This window comes from Myxocyprinus asiaticus, chromosome 8, assembly GCF_019703515.2.
Source record: "Myxocyprinus asiaticus isolate MX2 ecotype Aquarium Trade chromosome 8, UBuf_Myxa_2, whole genome shotgun sequence".
Taxonomy (NCBI): Eukaryota; Metazoa; Chordata; class Actinopteri; order Cypriniformes; family Catostomidae; genus Myxocyprinus; species Myxocyprinus asiaticus.
The window spans coordinates 5,907,987-5,927,210 of NC_059351.1; the positions used below are offsets into that span (position 1 = coordinate 5,907,987).

General features: G+C 40.3%; 1 protein-coding gene across 3 annotated transcripts in view; it reads right to left on the minus strand.

Moving 5' to 3' along the window:
* LOC127445396 (LIM and calponin homology domains-containing protein 1-like) overlaps positions 1 to 19,224 on the minus strand; it is a 67,716-nt gene that overhangs the window by 19,915 nt on the left and 28,577 nt on the right. For all 3 annotated transcript variants that reach the window (XM_051705442.1, XM_051705444.1, XM_051705443.1), the window contains exons 9-19: positions 18,079 to 18,258; positions 16,370 to 16,705; positions 14,033 to 14,314; positions 11,946 to 12,233; positions 8,368 to 8,670; positions 6,327 to 6,692; positions 5,518 to 5,862; positions 4,693 to 4,908; positions 2,775 to 2,807; positions 1,321 to 1,453; positions 1,074 to 1,231 (exon numbers count right to left, since the gene is read on the minus strand). In XM_051705442.1, coding sequence (XP_051561402.1) covers positions 1,074 to 1,231; positions 1,321 to 1,453; positions 2,775 to 2,807; positions 4,693 to 4,908; positions 5,518 to 5,862; positions 6,327 to 6,692; positions 8,368 to 8,670; positions 11,946 to 12,233; positions 14,033 to 14,314; positions 16,370 to 16,705; positions 18,079 to 18,258 — 2,640 coding nt within the window. The remainder of the gene's footprint in view (positions 1 to 1,073; positions 1,232 to 1,320; positions 1,454 to 2,774; positions 2,808 to 4,692; positions 4,909 to 5,517; positions 5,863 to 6,326; positions 6,693 to 8,367; positions 8,671 to 11,945; positions 12,234 to 14,032; positions 14,315 to 16,369; positions 16,706 to 18,078; positions 18,259 to 19,224) is intronic.

Here is a 19,224-nt window from a genome sequence, read left to right on the forward strand (position 1 = left end):
AGAGCAAGCCAACGCAAGGCTTTAAAGCATAGCATGACTTGAAAAATTACATTCACTATAATTCCAAGTCTGGAAATCCCCATTTTAAAAATTCTCTGATATTTGCAGGTTTTTCTTGACCGTGGGAACCATGTCTTAGGGCCAAAATTAGTTAATGCTGTTTTTAGGCAAAAAACCTGGTTTTATTCACTGACCCCCCGCAATCCAGTTTAACCAGCAGCCAAATGTGCTGAAACAGACCTGCCCCATGAGTATTTAAATAAATTTATGCTCATTTATACAATACTATTCACAAAACTCCAAACTTTTTCACAATTAACATTTTACTATAACAGAATTTAATCTAAAAGAGATTATCTTTGACATTTTCTATTAGTCATGGCAGCTGTATTTCGTCAAATGATGATTAAATGATTGAGAAGAGGGTATAACCGGGTATTTATCCAGACTGGAGGTGTAGATGAGCACACATTTAGCATTTGAACCAATTCAGGTGCCTGGATCACATTGCTGGAGCGATGCTGTACAGTCCTAGCAAAGTATAAAGATTGCAGTCGTCTGTTGCATCCTCCACAAACTAGCACTCAGAACCGGCTTGCTAGCTGGGGAACTGCACCATGCAGATTGCTTTCGGCACACATTTTTTTGTGGTAATGTTTGTGCCATTTCCTGATTAGCAGAATTTCTTCTAAAGATTGACCAATATTGTTTTTTGCAGATTTTTTGTGAACTTTCGGCGCTGACTTCTGCCGATAACTGATTGAAAAGTAGCTATCGAGACCGATTAATCGCCAAAACCGATATATTGGTCAAACATTAATATTTTTTGTGAATAGGGTGCTAAACCAACACAGGTAGCATCTGCAAATCAACAGAGGGCGCTATTCATTCTTTGTGAATTTGCCCCTAAATGATTCCTATGGACAGAAAAAGAGCGTGATGGGGCGGATTTGAAAGTATACCATAAATCACTAGCACTGACATACACAAAGCACATTATTTCAATGTACAGTACAGCTAGTTTAGTTTACTTCTAAATCAGGAAGTTGTAGAGATATAAATTTGTGTCTCACTTCTCCTCTACGATCTCTTTGTATGTTTTGATGCTCTTCTTGCGATGGCTGGATCCTCCATCTGTTGTCATCAACTTCTCCATCATCTTCCTTTCTTCCTCTTTTTTGATCAGATCCTGAGAGGCACTTCGCCTCCGATTCTTCCAGCGAGCCAAATCCTACGCACAGAAGCCAGAAAATGAACAGACGAACTGTATGAGTGCAATTTTGTTAAACACGTGTTTGTGTGTGGTTTTGCATGACTCACATCTTGCCACTGGTCCTCCTCCTCTTTGAGCTTGTTGTACTGATTGTGTAGGCGCTCATTTCGTGATTGGCTGTGTGGTCGAAGGTAGGCCATCTCGTCCTCTTCATCACGCATGTCAATCAAACTCGCACTCCTTTGAATAACAAACAAAAACAAAGATACATTTAAAAGCACTCTATTGCTTTTAGCTGAAGGAAGGTGAGATCAAAGCCAGATCCAAAATAATACTACATCCCTTCCTCTGAGAACTGAAGACCTGAAGACAGTAAGTTCTCAACACAAAAAGAAAGATGAAATGTAAGTGTGATGTTAACAGGAATGACAAAGCTATGTAGAGGGAATGTTAGCCAAAGAGCAACACACATAGTCATCAAGACCATGTACAATACAAATAGAAAAACTACATGTCTTTTAAAGAAATAGTTCACCCAAAAATTAAAATTCTGTCACCATTTACTCACCATCATGTAGTTCTAAACCCATACCACTTTCTTTCTTCCATGGAACACAAAAGGAGAAATTTTCAGGAATGGACTGGGCACTCTTTTCCATGCGATGTCCGATTCCTGAACTATTTCTTTTGAGTCTGATCTTTCCAATGAATCGGTTGATCCGGTTCACATAGCGGGTCTGAATGACTCGTTTACGAACTCATTAACGTGCCAAAGAGAGCTAAGGCAAATGACGAGATTTTCAGATAATAACAACTTAAATTTCGGTCATCTCTTATCCCGGCATTCCTGAAATAACTTCAGAAAACGTAGAATGCACTGCACAAGACATATGGAACACTTTTTAAATTTGGGTTCATAACGAGAGCAGTACAAAGAGTAATTAGACTAAATAATCACACAATTTTCATTTTTGAGTGAACAATTCGGTAACACTTTACAATAAGGTTCCATTTGTTAACATTAGTAAATGCAGGTATCATGAACAAACAATTAACAATATACCTTTTACAGCATTTAATAATCTCTGTTAATGTTAGTTATTCAAAATAAAATTGTTCAATGCAAGTTCATAGTGCATTAACTAATGTTAACAAATACTGTGTTTAATAAGTGCTGTAAAAGTATTGTTCATTGTTAGCTCATGTTAAATTATGTTAACAAATGGAACCTTATTGTAAAGTGTTACCAACAATTTCTTTAATGCAACTGAGTATGCTGTATTGTAGTGGAAAAAGTATCCACTACAGCAAACTGTGAGAAAGATCCAAACATATGCTTTTACATGCACGTTTGGGGCAGGCTATTGAGTTTTTGTATATGCATGCATAAAAAGCCAGAGACAGTATGTAAATGTAGAAAATAGTTGTATCTGCATGTGAATTGAGACACTGCATAGATGTAAGTGTTTATAATACATGCAATTGCTCAGTTCTGCAGCAGTGGCACTCAATATAAGAGAAAGAGCAAAAGACGGAAAGATAGAAAGAAAAAGAAACTTACTCTGTTTCATCAGAAACACTAGTTGCTCTGAATCTAGAACATTAATGGATAAAAAAATATATAAATAGAGTTATACTTTAAATAACAGAACATTAGAACATAATAGAACACAGCAAGTTCAGAACTTTCTTTATAAAACAAGACATTGTCTATGACCCCTCAAAATAACAAAAATGGATGCACTATAAAACTTCATGCAGAAACATACTGTATATGATATGTATATGTTGTCTAGCTCCTGTGCAATGTTACTAATGTAATTTTAAATTGCTTGAAGCTTTATTAAATGGTTATAATCAAAAAGGCTTGGACAAGAAAAAGTGTTAGACTTTTGGGAAATGTAGGGGAATGACTCCTAATCATCAATTAAAGGTGCTGTAAGTAACGTTCGCTGTTTCACTAAATTCCGCTACACATAGCCAGACTTCAGCAAACCTGAATACTTAAAATGACTGAAAGGCAAAAAGCACCTCAAAGTCTTCTATTTGGCTAAACAACAGTGTCCTGTGTTTAGATAAAATTTTTTAGCCAGGAAGTAAGGATATTTTCTACATGCTTTTTCATGAAAAATTGCTTATAGCACCTTTGAAGGAATAATTCAACCAAAAATGACAATTATTTTATCATTTACTCACCTCATGCCACTCCAGATGTGTATGACTTTCTTTCTTATGCAGAACACAAATTAAGATTTTTAGAAGAATAACTCAGCTCTGTAGGTCCATACAGTGCAAGTGAATGGTGGCCAGAACTATGAAGCTCCAAAAAGCACATAGGCAGCATAAAAGTAATCCATACCACTCCATGGGTGAGAAACAGTTCAATATAAGTCCTATTTTACTACAAATATCCACCTTTGACCAGCCCTGACCAGTAGGTGGCGATATGCACGAAGAATGCGAATCACCAAAAAACAAAAGAAGATGTGGAAGTGAAAGTGGAGATTTAGTTAAAAAGGTCTTAAATATTGATATGTTTCTTACCCACACCTATCATATAGCTTCTGAAGACATTGATTAAACCACTGGAGTCATGTGGATTAATTTTATGCTGTATTTATGTGTTTTATGGAGCTTCAATACATGGGTCACCATTGACTTGCATTGTGTGGATCAACAGAGTTGAGATATTCTTCTAAAAATCTTAATTTGTGTTTTGCTGAAGAAAGACAGTCATACACATCTGGAATGGCATGAGGGTGAATAAATGATGAGCGAATTTTCATTTTGGGTGAACTATTCCTTTAAGGGATATGCATTGAATCAATAAGCAAAAGTAATCAGGTGACTCTCACGAAACTGGTCAAGAAAATGTCCTGGTCCTATATTACTCCAAAATCAAAAGAGACAAATAACAAATTATATTTGGCATACAGAAAATGAAGCCTGTTTTTAGGGCCATTATGATTTTTAACATCGCAACATTGTTTACATGAGAATTACAATTATATTCCTATAATCGCAATGTGGAAAAAGGAAAGAATTATTATTTAAAATGTAAAGTATTTAAACATCATAGTAGTACTTCCTTAATGCTGGCTTTAATTTTGGCAGATTTTATTTAAAACACTCATTGTACAACAGTCTGTTTTCTATAAAAAAAAAAAATTTATTACTGTGTCGGTAATGCGAATCACTATCGAAAACAATGAGAATAGTAAAAGTAAAACATCCATTCCAGACGTGTTACAGTGATCAGAATATACGTAAAATACAATTGTGTTTTGTATTGATATGGGGTTAAGTATGACCGGGACATTTTCTTGACAGGTTTTGTGAGAACCACCCAAACAGAGAACATTGATAAAATGCAGAGACACAGACATGAGACACAATCTCTTTCTATGCAGAAGACGGCAAAACCTAAAAACAAAACATTTTAGTCAAGAGCTCTTTTGGTCCTCAAAGTGCTTTCTCACATTGGGGGGAGATCATCATCTTCCTGCCAAAGGGGCCGACGTGAGGCTTGGTCAGGTATGGGGGAGGGGCTTTTGGGATTAGTCTCATTTTTAATAAGACTTTCCTGACCCACCACACTCACAGAGCCCACCTCCTGCCTGTCTGTCATCTGAGGGCCCTTCCTAGGCGTGTCCTCAGCATCTCTTGGGGGCGGGGCCACAGAGCTAAGGGTGAAGCTGAGAAAGTTGCCATGGTTACTAAAGCAAAGCAGGGCTTTGTAAGGAAGGTCGAGCAAGGCATTCAATCCCATGTTTTGTTCCACTAGCTCTCTCTGTTCTCAGCCAACCCAGACAGAGAGGACAGAGAAAACAAGTGCAAAGAACAGATTTAGGTTTTAAAAAGAAGAGGAAAAGACTATAAATAACAGCACAATAAAATTTGGAGCTATCAGAAGAATTCAGTGGTCGAAGAACGGCAAGCCAGTTACAAACGTTAGTAAACAAACAGTATCCACCAAAAATCAGGGATCTCTTCTCTGTAATCTGAGAATCAAGCAACTGCACACAACAAGCCCAACACCAAAACTACAATTCAAAAACCCCCAGCCCATGTTAATATATTAGGGCTGCAAATGTTGATTATTTCTTTGATTAATCGAATAGTGCATTATAGTAGTCCACATCTTAGCTCCACACCTTGCCCAATGCTTCTTTCATTATTACTGATTAGTTGTTGCAGCCCTGTAATAGACACCAATTTAAACAGACAACATTGCATCGTCACCCCAACAAAAGCAACATTCCCAACCCTCAGAGACACACAATTCATTCCTAGAGGGTCCCAACCTGTCCAAAGCCGGGGTTTTCTCTTGCTCTTTAGGCTTGATGTATGACTGCTGCAATCCACTGCCAGGGGTGCTTTTGAGTTTGACAGCACCAGGTTTAGGCAAACATGCATTAAAAGTCTGTCCTGCCACCCCACTTGGCTTTTGGTGAGCTCCAGTCCTTCGAGTGAGCATGTCATCCTTGTCAAAGTCTGGCGGTGGGCCTTCATCCCCACACTCATCATAATCATCACTAATGTAACTGCAAGAGCCACCAACATTGGTAGCAGTTGAGCGTACGATGTCAGGACTCTTTTGGGTAACTACGGAGAGCGGAACTGGTGGTAGTTGGTCATCTGGTTCATTTCTGTCAAAATAGCATATGCTGATAACTAACTTGCAGAATTACTCTCAGCTTATTATATTCTGTAACGAAGATAATATTCTACAAGGCACACACATTGCATTCACTTCTTTAGGAAAAAACAAATGAAAACTGGAATTACTTGCACGCAAAAAAAATGAAACAATACATGAATTGCTGCTGCTGTATGATGCTAGGGTGTTGTAGGGGTTGCACAAACGGTGTGGGGACGAGGTTGCATGCCAAAGTTTAATGCTTAGAGTTAAAGGTTTTTTTCAAATCCCTAAACTGAAGTATGAGCAACACTAATAGAGATGCTTAGCACCACTAAAACGTAAACATTGCCAACACAATGCAGGGAAAGAATCTGTTTCACCATATCACCAAGCATGTTAGACACATGCATCCTGTAATAAAAAAAAGACACCTGAAAGCTTAAGACTTCCAGTTAATCTTGCTTGTCCCACCTCTGTCCAATCTTGGTTCTCTTTGTCTTTATATTTCTTTCCAGGTACTGGAGGTCTCTCTCTCCAATTGTGCCCATCTGAATACTTCCTTTCTGGGCTAATGAAGCCCCTGTAGCACCCTCTCTCTTGGATCCTGGCTGTGGGAGGAATCGGTTATATGACGTCCCTGTTGCTGGCTTCTGAAATACTCCTGTTCTACGAGCCAGCATGTCATCTTTTTCTACATCTGGTTGCTTCTCCTCTTCTTCCTCACCTTCTCTCTCATCCAGCTCCTCCTCCGCAGAGGTCGAAGGCTGTTTATGGTCAAATATGACAGGGCTTGGGGGTTCGGGGGGCATGACTACAGCAGGTTCTGGGTTTGCATCTCTGAGTCAGTTGGACATGATGTTTGAAATATAAAAGGAAAAGAGAAACAAAGAGTCAGAGACAGAAAGAGGAGAGGGGGAAGGAGAAACGATGCAGATACAAGCATGGAAAGATGCAATCCAGTGGGAACCAACGCAACTGCAATGCAGTTACTCAAAACGTAAGTCGCACACTCATACACACTTTATAACTCTCTTACACAACCACAAACGCATATTTCATCTTATTTCCTTCATCCACACTGCAAAACTGATTTATTTCAATCCACACCACCAATGTAAGTCAATCAGTGCCGATTCCTCTCTGAAAAAACAGCCCAAATAAGAGAGCCATGTTTCAAGCACCATTTAGTTCTGCCTGAAAAGACTAGCATATGTTGTGTTTTGGATTCCTTGGTCAACCAGCAGTACAAGAAAGATCATGCTGGTTTGAAATGTTGCTGTTCCACCAGCTCTTCTCAGCAGTGGCACTACAGCTGTTATTGTTAACATCATTCTAACAGTGTCACAAGGCAAGTGTCCTACGGCTTCATAAACCCCAGTAAGATGAAGCCAACATGCCCTATTAATCCAGCATCACTGCCAAGATCACTAACACACATTCCCACAAAAAAACAAAAAAAAAAGCACACTGTCAGAGTATGTGCATTTATGTCCAGATCTTTGGTATGCAAAATATCGTTCCTAAAAGCAGGCAGTTCTCAACAAGCAGTGTATATAATGGTGTCAATATGCACTGCTAAAGTCTGAGAAGACTAATCATTGAGCATTGGATATAGGGGTCATTTCATGAAAAATGTTAAGAGTTCAAGTTCCCTGATAATTTCTGTTCAACCTTAAAAGAAGACTTACAGATGCTGTGCTGGCTGATTGAGGCTGGATGAGACGTCACGAAAAAGCAATTGTTTTAAGTTACTGATGCGATTGTAAAAAAATACCCTATTCACAGTCAGCCATGATTTATTTCGTAAGCAAAAGTCTCCTAGAACAATTTACCGAAATAAAGTGAGTAGTGTGCAACTGGTCATATGACCCTACTGTAATATGTATGCCCCCATCAGACTACCCGCACCCCCATAAAATACGTTTTTTTTTTTTTGGGGCCACTAATATAACTTTGCAAAGAGGCTGTTATTGAAGAATGGGCCAGTTAAACTCTTCACCTGTAATGAAGCCAACAGTAAATCCCAACTTATGAATAAGAATGGTTAATCATTTCACCTACAAAGAGGGCATTTACATAGAAGTCTTAAAGAAACAACAGCAATAATAATCTTGTTTAATTCTACACTGTAAAAAATTAATTGTCAGGTAATCTAAAAAATGTGCTTCATGTGGTGACATCTAAATTAACTTGCTTTATTCAAGCCTAAAATGTCATTTTTTTTCTGACTAAATCATCCGGACAAATTAGGTTGCACTAACTAAAGTCATTTTTATGAGTTAGATCGAGTAGAAATAGATTCTTGAGATAACAGCTGCAGGTTACCACTTTTTTAAGTGTAAAGGTCTGGGAGAGGGTAGAAAACGAAATTATGAATGTTATCAGAGGGCATGATAAATAAAAAGAAAAAAGACTAATTAAAATGATATGACCCCTGTAAGTGTAAGTGTGTGCTTTGGGATGTGTATATACGCATCTATCCTGTTCTCATTTCTCTATTTCTCATCCCTACCTGCCGACTGCTCTCTTTGTCAGTCTGGAGCCCAGCCCTATGGTGGGCATGGCAACAGGTGCCATCGAGAGGAGGTATTGAAGCTTCTCTGCCTTGTCCCCCTCTCCCCTTTCCTCATCCTCCTCTTGCCAGGATGTGTTCTCCATCTCTGTCACACCCCCAAATGTCACAAAACGCCGCCGTTTGCCGGAGGAACGTTCCCGGCAACCGGCTAGGTCATTCTTGGCAACCTTTGCCTTGGAGGCGATTGAGAGGCAGCCTTTCTCAAGACACGTCTGACACAGAGGGACAATGGGCTCATCGCTGTTCACACGCACACACATACACGACACAGAAGTGTAAAGCAATGAAAAAAAGAGAAAAAGAGAAGAGTTAAAGAGAGTGATGAAAACTAAAATGTACTAATGGAGAAAGACTATGTCAGTCTGAGAGTCATGTTATTGATGTAAACTTTAGTCCGGGTAGACGGCATATTTCATTTGACACAACTTGAAGGATAAAAGTGAAGTTCATTCAATAGGTTGTAGAGATTAACCAATATTGTTTTTTATGACGATACATAATATTTTTGTTCATTTGTCATTTATACCGATCAATATTTAAGTCCTTTTTTACTAACAATCTCCACTTTGACTTTCACATTCCAAAAAAGGACTTAAATATTGATCTTTTTTTTCACCTATACCTATCATATCACTTCTGAAGACATGAATTTAACCACTGGAGTCATATGAATTACTTTTATGCTGCCTTTATGTGCTTTTTGGAGTTGGCACCTATTCGCGTGCATTGTATGGGCCTACAGAGCTGAAATATTCTTCTAAAAATCATAATTTGTGTTTAGCAAAAGAAAGAAAGTCATAAACATCTACGATGGCATGAGGGTGAATAAATGATGAGAGAATTTTCATTTTGGGTGCACTATTCCTATACCTTATGACCCCAATGATTATTATAATAATTATAATAGCTTAAAGTGTGCATAAAATGCTACGTACAAAGGATTTCTTTTAAATAACAATTAAGCTTGAACGGGTTTCGTATAAAAGTTGACGAATTACACCACATTAAAATATTTAATTCATTTACTTGTGAACACGGTTGTTTTTCTGTTATGGTGTTGTTGGGTTTTATTTTTTAAGAAACCCACCAGAGGGTATTTATCGTTATTAAATAACCGATAACCTATTAATTATAAAAGTATAAACATCACTATAAGGTATTGGCCAAACCGATTATCTGTCTATTTCTAGCAGGTTTAACTGTGTTAATGTCTTCCATCACATCTAATTTTAACAACCTATGTTTTTTTTGTTTTGTTTTTTTTTAAAAGGAGTTTTTTGCCCAATGGAAATATTTTTGGAATTACATATTTTATATGCTGTATTGACTCAATAATTGTCACCAAGATATACAACATGACAACCCACTGAACAGACTGTCCATCTCATCTCCCTCACAGCCTTGGTTTCATTCGGCTAACATCAATATGCCGTCTTCCCTAACTGAGAGAGAATAATCATGGGAGGGTTGTCTGGACAAGAATGTGTGTGGTGTGAAACATAAAAAAAAAAACACTGAAGTGATGCAAGCATGGCCTTTAGTGACATAAATGTTCCTGAGATCCAAGGGAAAGTATTTCACTCCAGGAATGACACACACAGCCTTGGCTCAGGCTCAGAGTCTCTTGGTTTCATGCACACACCCTCCCTCCAACCCTCTTTCTCTGTGAGCATCTCTTGGTTTCAATAGTTGCCTTGGTGATGTCTGTTTGCTAGAGAGGGGCTTCCCTTGGCAAACAGAATTTTGAGTCTCACAAAGGCACACTTTAACAAACATCTCCAAAACAGCGAAACAAGACACAAAGCCCTCTTACGCAGTGCAAACGGCATAGACACACCACGTTTCTGTGCTATAAAGAGGCCCACATGTGATCTGTGACTGCAGACCTCTGCAGAAACATCTGCACACTGCCACAGATTTGGAACACCTGTAATTCATAAATGTCTACAATCTAATTTGATTATGCTTTCAGTTCCTAATAAGAGTGTAGCACTCTCAGCTCTGTTTGAAACTTTCGTCCTTGTTTAAATCCATTCCACAGATTTTTCCCTCCAAATCAGCGCAACAGATGAGAAAAAAAGTCTACTGATTATGTCTGGGCCTAGCTATAAGACTTGACTGATTTGAAGATATTTTAGACTTAAACACAAAGACTCTTTCCCAAAAACTAATGAAGCTGCCTATAGCTGTCTACTGCATACTGAAAAGTAACCTCATAAGTGACTGATAGGTAGCTACTCTGGGCTCCACAAAAATAGCGCTCCTTGCGAACAGGTGACTTGGGCTGCATTTCCCAAAAGAATCGCAAGCTTAAGTTGATCGTAGAGATTGTTGGCATCAGTGGTTCTACGATCAACTTAGGCTTACGATACTTTTGGGAAACAGCCTTAACTGATTATTAAAGAGTTTGATGTTAATATGATGCAAAGTTATCGATGCAACACTTTAATTAGCACAACAATATATAGCACAATATATTGAATAAAATTGTCAATTTATAATGAGATTGAACCATTTTTAATTGATCATTTTCTGAAGGATATGAAACATATTACTAATCAGCTCTGCCATCTTGGATGAATTTTTTCACTTCTCATTGTAATACATTCAGAGATTGACTTATCTATGAAGGATACAAATGATGAGGTTGGCCAAAAATAAGGTTTCTTATAGTATAAAGATGCTGTCTAATGTTTGGAACAGCTTCTGAATCAGAAGTGCGCATACAATGCCCAAAAATGTTGTCTAGGTAGACAACTCACAATCTGTCTAGAAAAACAGTTTACATGACAATAAAAACGCCCTTTGCCGGAGGAGTTTCAGCCGTATGTGTGAAAAAGCACTTAAAACAATATTTTGGTAGATGAGCTAAGATTTCTACAGTTTGGAACCTCTAAAAAGTATAAAAAGAGGGTGTTTATAGGTCATGTTAAGTTAAGCCCAAAGTATACTCCGGTACACGCCGAGCGTTCACGTACAGGACACGTGATGCAAATCTCGTCATCAGCAGAGTGCGTGAGCACTGAACGCGTGCAGTCCGATTTTTCTAACCGCGCGTCTCTGAATGCGCAGAATGCGCCTGGAATTATTTGCACGAATTAGTGGATCCACAAGGTGGTAATACTCACATTTGAGCCGTTGCTGTCATGAACAAACGCTAGAAGAAGATGTAATCGCCGGTAAAAAACAGGAGACAAAGGTAAAAACAACAACAGTGGATGTGCACGTCAAGATCGCGTGTGTGAGGAGGTCATGAGATACCTGCATTTGTATAACTTAAGCCTGAAGGAATATAAAGACAACTTTATGGGTCTAAACTCCTGAAGAGAAATTGTCCGGCATCTCATGGCAGCCGTTGTGCGCATGCGCCAACCGCCTGTGTATGTGCACACTGTCAAATGGAGTATACTTTGACAGGTTCATGTTCGACTGTACGCAGGTGCTGAGCATTCACATCAAAATCTAAGTATACTTTGAGGTTTAGGTGTTAGAGGTAAAGGTCACATGCCAGGCACCTGCTCTCTGTATTCATCTTGAGACTTTGCCACTTCTCCAGGTCTGACTGAGTGATGGTAGTTTGAGCCAATGACTGCAGAGGATCTCTCTGTGGGGTGGGCCCACTTTGGACCCGCCTTCTGGCCAGGTCATCTTTCTTTACGTTAGGCATCACCACCCTACCCCCTCCCTCTCTGACTGGCCCGTCCTCCTTCTCTTCCTCACTCCCACTGTCTTTCTCAGGGCTCAGGAAAGGGTTGTCTTTGCGAGTTATGATTGACACTTCAGCAAGAGTGGAGCCATCCTCACTGTAAATTAGTATGGACGATACAATTGAGATAATTAGGAGTAATGTGACACCAACACACTGAAACTAAACCACAATACTAAGAAGGTACTGTGAATATGGTTGTCACTCCCCTTCTGAGTCCTTATGCTGCGTTCCATTCAAAAGTCGGATGTGGGATATTCCTACTTGATATCTCCGAACATAAAGGGATTTCACTGCCTGACTCTCAGATGACATATAAAGAAACAAAACTGTGATGCTCCAGTTAGCTTCACAGGTATGCAGAGACATCTTCAACAACCGAATCACAGAGGATAAACAATTCTATAAAATACACTAGCTTTTGATCTAGAGGTGTACTGTATTTGCTATTAAGTGCCTGATAAGGTTTGGGTTAGATTTACTCTAGGGGTACGGGTAGGTGTAGGGTTTCTGTGGGACTTCAAATAAACATAATAAACACAGTGTGTGAATGTCGCATGCAACTCTCACAAGACTTTTGGCACCCCGGATAGTAACCTTCTAGACACGAACGTATAAAACTATCAAAAGAAAGTATAATTTACCGTATTTTATGTACCTGTTTCAGCAAATATTTGCTAAACAAATTTTATGACCATTAAATGCAGAACTTGGACTCATTGATGCATTTTATTTGGATAAACGTGAATGCTTAGCATTAATTGTGAAAATCTCCTGTATCTCGGCGAGATCAGAGTTTTAGATTTCTGCACGAGTTGGTGGTGTTCCATTATACTTTTCTTAGAAGGAAGTTGGAAATTCAGACTTTCAGATTTGAATGGAATGCAGCATTAATTCTATATGTTTTATACACAGAATTCTATTAAGGCAGTGACAAGTGCATTCTACAATCAAATTCACTCTTATTATTGATTCAGGTTTTGACAACCAAATTTGAATTTATAAAGTGTGTATACAACCAAACTAAACAACTTATGTCAAAGCAGTGACACGACTCTCTTTTGCGACTGATGCTGTGCTAGAAAATCACTGTGGTCTATTGGCAAATCCATGCATTATGGAAAAACAGTTGAGAGAATGCTCAATCTTTAACAACAACAACAAAAAAAATGCATAAACCAAACACATTGCCTCTGTTGATGGTGGTTTACTAATAATTGTTGGACATTAGTACTGTATTTCTTTTCACAAAAATAGCGAACACCAAACAGGGTGAACTGTTGGCATCCATAGACCACCATTCTTTTCCACCATTGGGCCAAACCATTCTGAGCATGGCGAGTAACGGTTCCAGTTGCTTTTTCTCTTGAACACTGTTCAGTATGGTATGATTGCAAACCGTTCTCAGCCAGGATTTCTCAGCACGGTTGTTAACCATTGTTAATCGGTGGAGCGGTTTTAGTGATGTGGCGACTAACGATTGGCTACTTACCTAGTCTGCACATGCTAATCCTATCTTGATTTGCAGCACCATAATGGAAAAAGAAACCGTAAATGTGTCAAAAAGACTGGATCGGTACAAAACGGCACGATTCAGCAATGCTAACCGTTCGGCCAGTTGGTGGAAAAGCGAATCTTGTTTCTTGTTTACAGCCGCAACATGCCAAAATGTTGCGATGTCAACCATCACAATTTCGAGAGCGACTCTTGTATACCAGTCACACATAGAATGATAATTTAGGGGATTCACTCCTACATTTTAACGCCGTTGTCGATCAAAAAAAACTTTGCAGTGCATACGTGGCCAGAGAGAGAATAGCTAAGGGTGATCAAATGTGCCCATAGCACAATCGTGAGAGAAAATGAGTGTGTGTGAGTGTGTGTGTTTTGAGACACCTGCTCTCTGTATTCATCTTGAGTCTCTCCCATGTCTTCAGGTCAGACTGAGTGATGGAAGTCTGGACCAATGATTGATGAGGATCTTTGGGAGGGCGTGTCCCTCGCCCAGCCCGCCTCCTCGCTAGATCATCTTTGTGTGGGTTTGGGATAACTATCCTCCCCTCTACCTCTCTCTCATCTTCCTCATCCCCCTCTTTTTCCCTTTCTTTGTCAGGGTTTAGGAAAGCATTGTCCTTTCGAGTTATAACTGATTCCTCAGAGGAGGTGAAGTCAGCCGGACTGTGGTAGAAATGTAACATTAAATGAAATGCCAAATAAAACACATAAAACACAGCAACAATACCAATATACACCCAGAACAACCATAAACATAACAAATCAGGGAGCAAGAAAGAAAGAAAGGAATGAATGAGAGATAAAGTCAGACAGTGTAGGAGATTAAACCTGGTCTCCTAGTGAAAATGTGACTCTATATACATTTTCGCAAAACTCGTTATACGTGTCTCCAGGTACAATTCCCTGCAGTTTCCAGGTGAAATGGACACAAGAGGCACTACAACAACTGTGTGTTTATTTACTTTCACTCAAATCATGACATTAATGGCTGAAAATTACTTTATATATACTTACTTTTCTCAGTATTTGAATGCTGATATTACAGACCCACCTACATATATACACTTGTTCCAGCATGAATAACTTGTGCAGTAGCTCATCTGATAGAACATTGGATTTTGAGTAAGAGGACCGCGGTTGAAGTCCAGCCATGATACTCAAACTGACAGGTGACATTATAGAGTCATACATGAGGCACGAAATTATGTGGTTGGTTCAGAAAATGTGTTTTTTAATTTCACTTCTGCATTTTAAAATATAACTGGTTAGGTTTAGGCGTTGATTTGGTAAGGATGTCTTTTTTTAACATCTCTGTGACGAGGAGGAGGGTGGGGCCGGGCCGTGACTACGCACACCCGGCCCCCAATTGGGCTAATCAGCCAAGGAGAGGGATAAGTGCAGCGGAATGCGGCAGTTCAGGAGAGAGCCACATGCAGCTGCCATGTGTGCGTTTATGTTTGTGTGTCTTTTTGTTTAAGTTCCTATAAAAATATTACTTTGACAGTTCAGCCGGTTCCCGCATCCTCCTTTACAATTTCAACCCTGTTACATTGGTGCCGAAACCCGGGAAGGAGGAGGGATGCGCTGTCGTGGAGTCCTCGCTACTGCCATCCACCCAAAGGAGCAGCTGCGGCCATCCGCGGGGGGACGGAGGAGTTGCGGCCGGCTGCCTGGATGTGGAGGAACGGCCACCATACGCGAAGGGAGGAGGGGCTCACTGCCGGCCGCCTGGAGCGGTGGAGCCGCTGCCAGGGGCAGAGGAGTTCCCTACCGGCCGCCAAAACGCGGAGGGGCGTTCCATCCGCCAGGGGTCGGATGACTGGCACCTGTCCCCCCGGGGAGGAGCGGCTGTCGTCCGCCAGATGGTGGAGGAGTGATCGAGGACCAGGCGACGGCGTGTCTGGGAACTGGCGAGCAAGTGTTTTCCTCTCTCTCTTTCTCACTGTCGCTCCGCCTTGCCCTTTCCCTCTCCTCTTTTTTTTGTTATGGTTTTCCCTCCCCTCGTCCCCCTCCCCAGCCCTAGAGAGGTGGGGAAAAGCCTGAAACCAGATGGGCAGGCACCCCCCGGCCCCCAATCAAGGAGAGGGATAAGTGCAGCGGAAGGTTTGGTAAGGATGTCTTTTTTAACATCTCATTTATATTTTAACACACTATTGGTTAGGTTCAGGCAAAAGTTTTAGGTTAAGGAGGAATGTTTTAAAAACATCCATCTAAAATTCACCTTAAAACGTCATCTGAATACGACACCATTTTACTCGTTTTTGGCCCCCCAGCTGGACATTTCACTGGAAACCTGCAGCCAAACATGTTATACAGCACGTACAGTAAATTTTGAATCGCAAAAATGTTGTCACGTTCATGTAAATTTCATAAGATCAGGCTGAGGAGATTAGATCAACAGGCGAACAAGCTTTCCTCAAACAGCAATTCAATGATGAAAATTCAATTTCAGCAGGGGCGAAACCACCATAGACCTAGAGGGGGACATGTCCCCCCAATAATCAAAAATAGTGGTCAATCAAATGGCAATTAGCTATCATAATGACACACAAGTAATTACTATGCAAACTGCATAATGCCATATAAATTGTTATATACAGTAGGTATCAACTCTGTAAGGTACCAGAGCTACATAGAATCATGGTCTCAGAGGAACTATTTTAGTGTTGCTCTGTCCAGTGTAACCATTATGATAATTATGTCTCACACACACACCACCTTTTCTCCTGTTCCGAATTCTCCATCCTCTCCAGTATGGCTTGCTGGGATGCCAGCCTGATTCCCTCCCATTTCTCTCGGTCCTTCCAGCTACAAGAGCCCGGCAGAAAGTGATGCGTCACACTGGGTTTGAATTGATTCATGCGGGCTCTGCGAGAAGCAAGATCATCCTTTTGGACATCTGGAACCTTCCTCTCACCCTCTTCGTCCTCATCTTCCTCATTCGAGTCCCACTCGTGCGGGGCGGCGGCACACAGAAAGTCATTATCACGCCGAAGTATGATGTCAGGGGAAGATGGTTTAGCTTTATTGAGCTCCTCAGCAATGACGTTTGGACTGAAGGGAAGATTTGCCATGACAACATTTGATTATTTTTTAAATGAAGGCCTTTCATACCAGGATTTGACGCTGACAAATAAAACAATGTGAAATATTGTGCAACACAAATCAAGCCTTTAGAATAAGCCAGACTAGCACAGTTTACTCAACGCAATGAAACACAAGCACCACATTATAACCAAGCACTCACAGAATCAAAGGGTCCATGCACATTCAATTACTTCATGAGCTGTCACATTGCACTACACAGCCAAGATCATCCCAAAACATTAACTAAACTTTTCACTCCGTGCTATAACGTAGATGAAGCATTTCTCTACAGCACAAGAACAAATGTGATTTAAAGGAATAGCACACCCAAAAAATGCTACTGTAATTCTGTCATAATTTATTCCCCTCATGTCATTTAAAAAACCCATGTCTTCCTTTCTTCTGTTGAACACAAAATAAGATATTTTAAATAATCTCTGAGCTGCTCTTTTCCAAGCTTCCAAAAAGGACAAAAAAGCAGTAGTCCACATATCAATACTGATGACTTCACGTTCTGTTACGAGACATGCGAAAACCAGTGGTGTTTGGTGTCACTGACGTCAAAGCCATCATGCTCCATTCACTCCCATTCAAATGCATTCGAACGTGGGAGACCGGAATTGCAAGCTCATTCGAAGAAATTTCGTACTACAGCAAATTGAAAGTTCAAGTTTGGTGAACTCTGATCCGCAAATCCATACAATGAGAGGAAGTGTGACTAATAGAAGTTCCAAAGGTCACATGCTGACCTCTCATCTCAAACAAAAGAATACATATTTCAAAGCTGCATGTTTTAATATTGAAGGAAAGTGAGTAGACAATATAGTTTATCATTTTTTATATAATATTATGTGTTATTGGTGATATATTATTTACTTACACCAGAAGCCCTCCCACATAACATCATATCCTGGTCCGATACGTTGTCCGAAAAAATGCGTGCACTCAAAGCCTAGTGTGACCGCCCTTTCAGTCTTCATTGAGCAGTTTCACTGGGCTATATGTTTTCACTGTATGGAAAATAGCAGCTTTGAGATTAAAATATCTTCTTTTTTGTTCCACAGAAGCAAGAAAATCATATGGGTTTGGAATGGCATGAGTGTGAGTAAATGATGACAGAATTTTCATTCCTTTAAAGTATCTTTATTACAGGAATACTCCCCACGAAGCAACCTGCGGTTAGATGCCTTGCTCAAGGACACAATTGTGACTCATAAATTCAAACCCAAAGCTTTGTGGTTACCATTCCAGATCTTTAACCCCTAGGCCCCACACACAACTGGTTAGCAGTTTTAGTCTGTGCACACATGCCAGCAAGTGCTCTCATAACGGCCGCTGACCTATTGTATTGCACAGAGGTAGGTAATACTTTAATCCCCGCCTTTTCCAGCTTCCTCATTTTTTTGAGCTCCGCCTCGTCAAGCTCCACCCCTTTCTCACCTGCCCAAGTGAACGTTTTCTGAAGCGCAGGGCTTCGAGACATGACAGCCCCCTCTTTTAAAACTTCTAGACCCTCCTCTCTGTGGAGAGCAATATATATTTACTCAGCACACACACTTGTGAATGATACAGGACAATTGAAACAAACTCAGTGACACAGTAAACAGATGATGCTTGATTTTTGTTTAGACAGTGTGATGTGTCTCAGCCTTGTAGCCAGAAGATAGATTTCCAGCCACAACCTGAGAAATCAAACAAACCACACTGACCCCGTTTACACCGGTTATTAGTATCTGTCTCAGGTGATAAATACAGGTAATTGTGACTGGATTTCTCAAACCACATTCAAAGGTAGTCAGAAATGCATAGGATCACTTTGCATTTGAAGTATAAAAATTAATCTGTCCTGATACACCCCGAACAACACTGAAGGACCACTTACTCACCTGTCAATAACCCATGGTGCTAAAACAAGGTTTTTTTGGAATGCAATTTGGAATTTGGAATGCCCAATTCCCACTACTTAGTAGGTCCTCACCACAATCCGGGTGGCGGAGGACAAGTCTCAGTTGCCTCCGCTTCTGAGACCGTCAATCTGCACATCTTATCACGTGGCTTGTTGTGCATGGCTCATGCTACTCTCTGTGATCCACGCACAACTTACCACGCGCCCCATTGAGAGCGAGAACCACTAATCACGACCACGAGGAGGTTACCCCATGTGACTCTACCCTCCCTAGCAACTGGGCCAATTTGGTTGCTTAGAAGACCTGGCTGGAGTCACTCAGCACACCCTGGATTCGAACTCGCCACTCCAGGGGTGGTAGTCAGCGTCAATACTCGCTGAGCTACCCAGGCCCCCAAAACAAAGGTTTTAAACTTTTCAGATCATGAGTGGCTTTTAAAAGAAAATAACAATAAAAAATTGATAAAACATTTTTTGGAAAGCCCATAAATAAACATGCACAAGACTTCAACAAAGATCTCCGGTGAACATCTCCTGCCATCACCATACTATGACCAGTGATCATTTTGAAGCACATCTG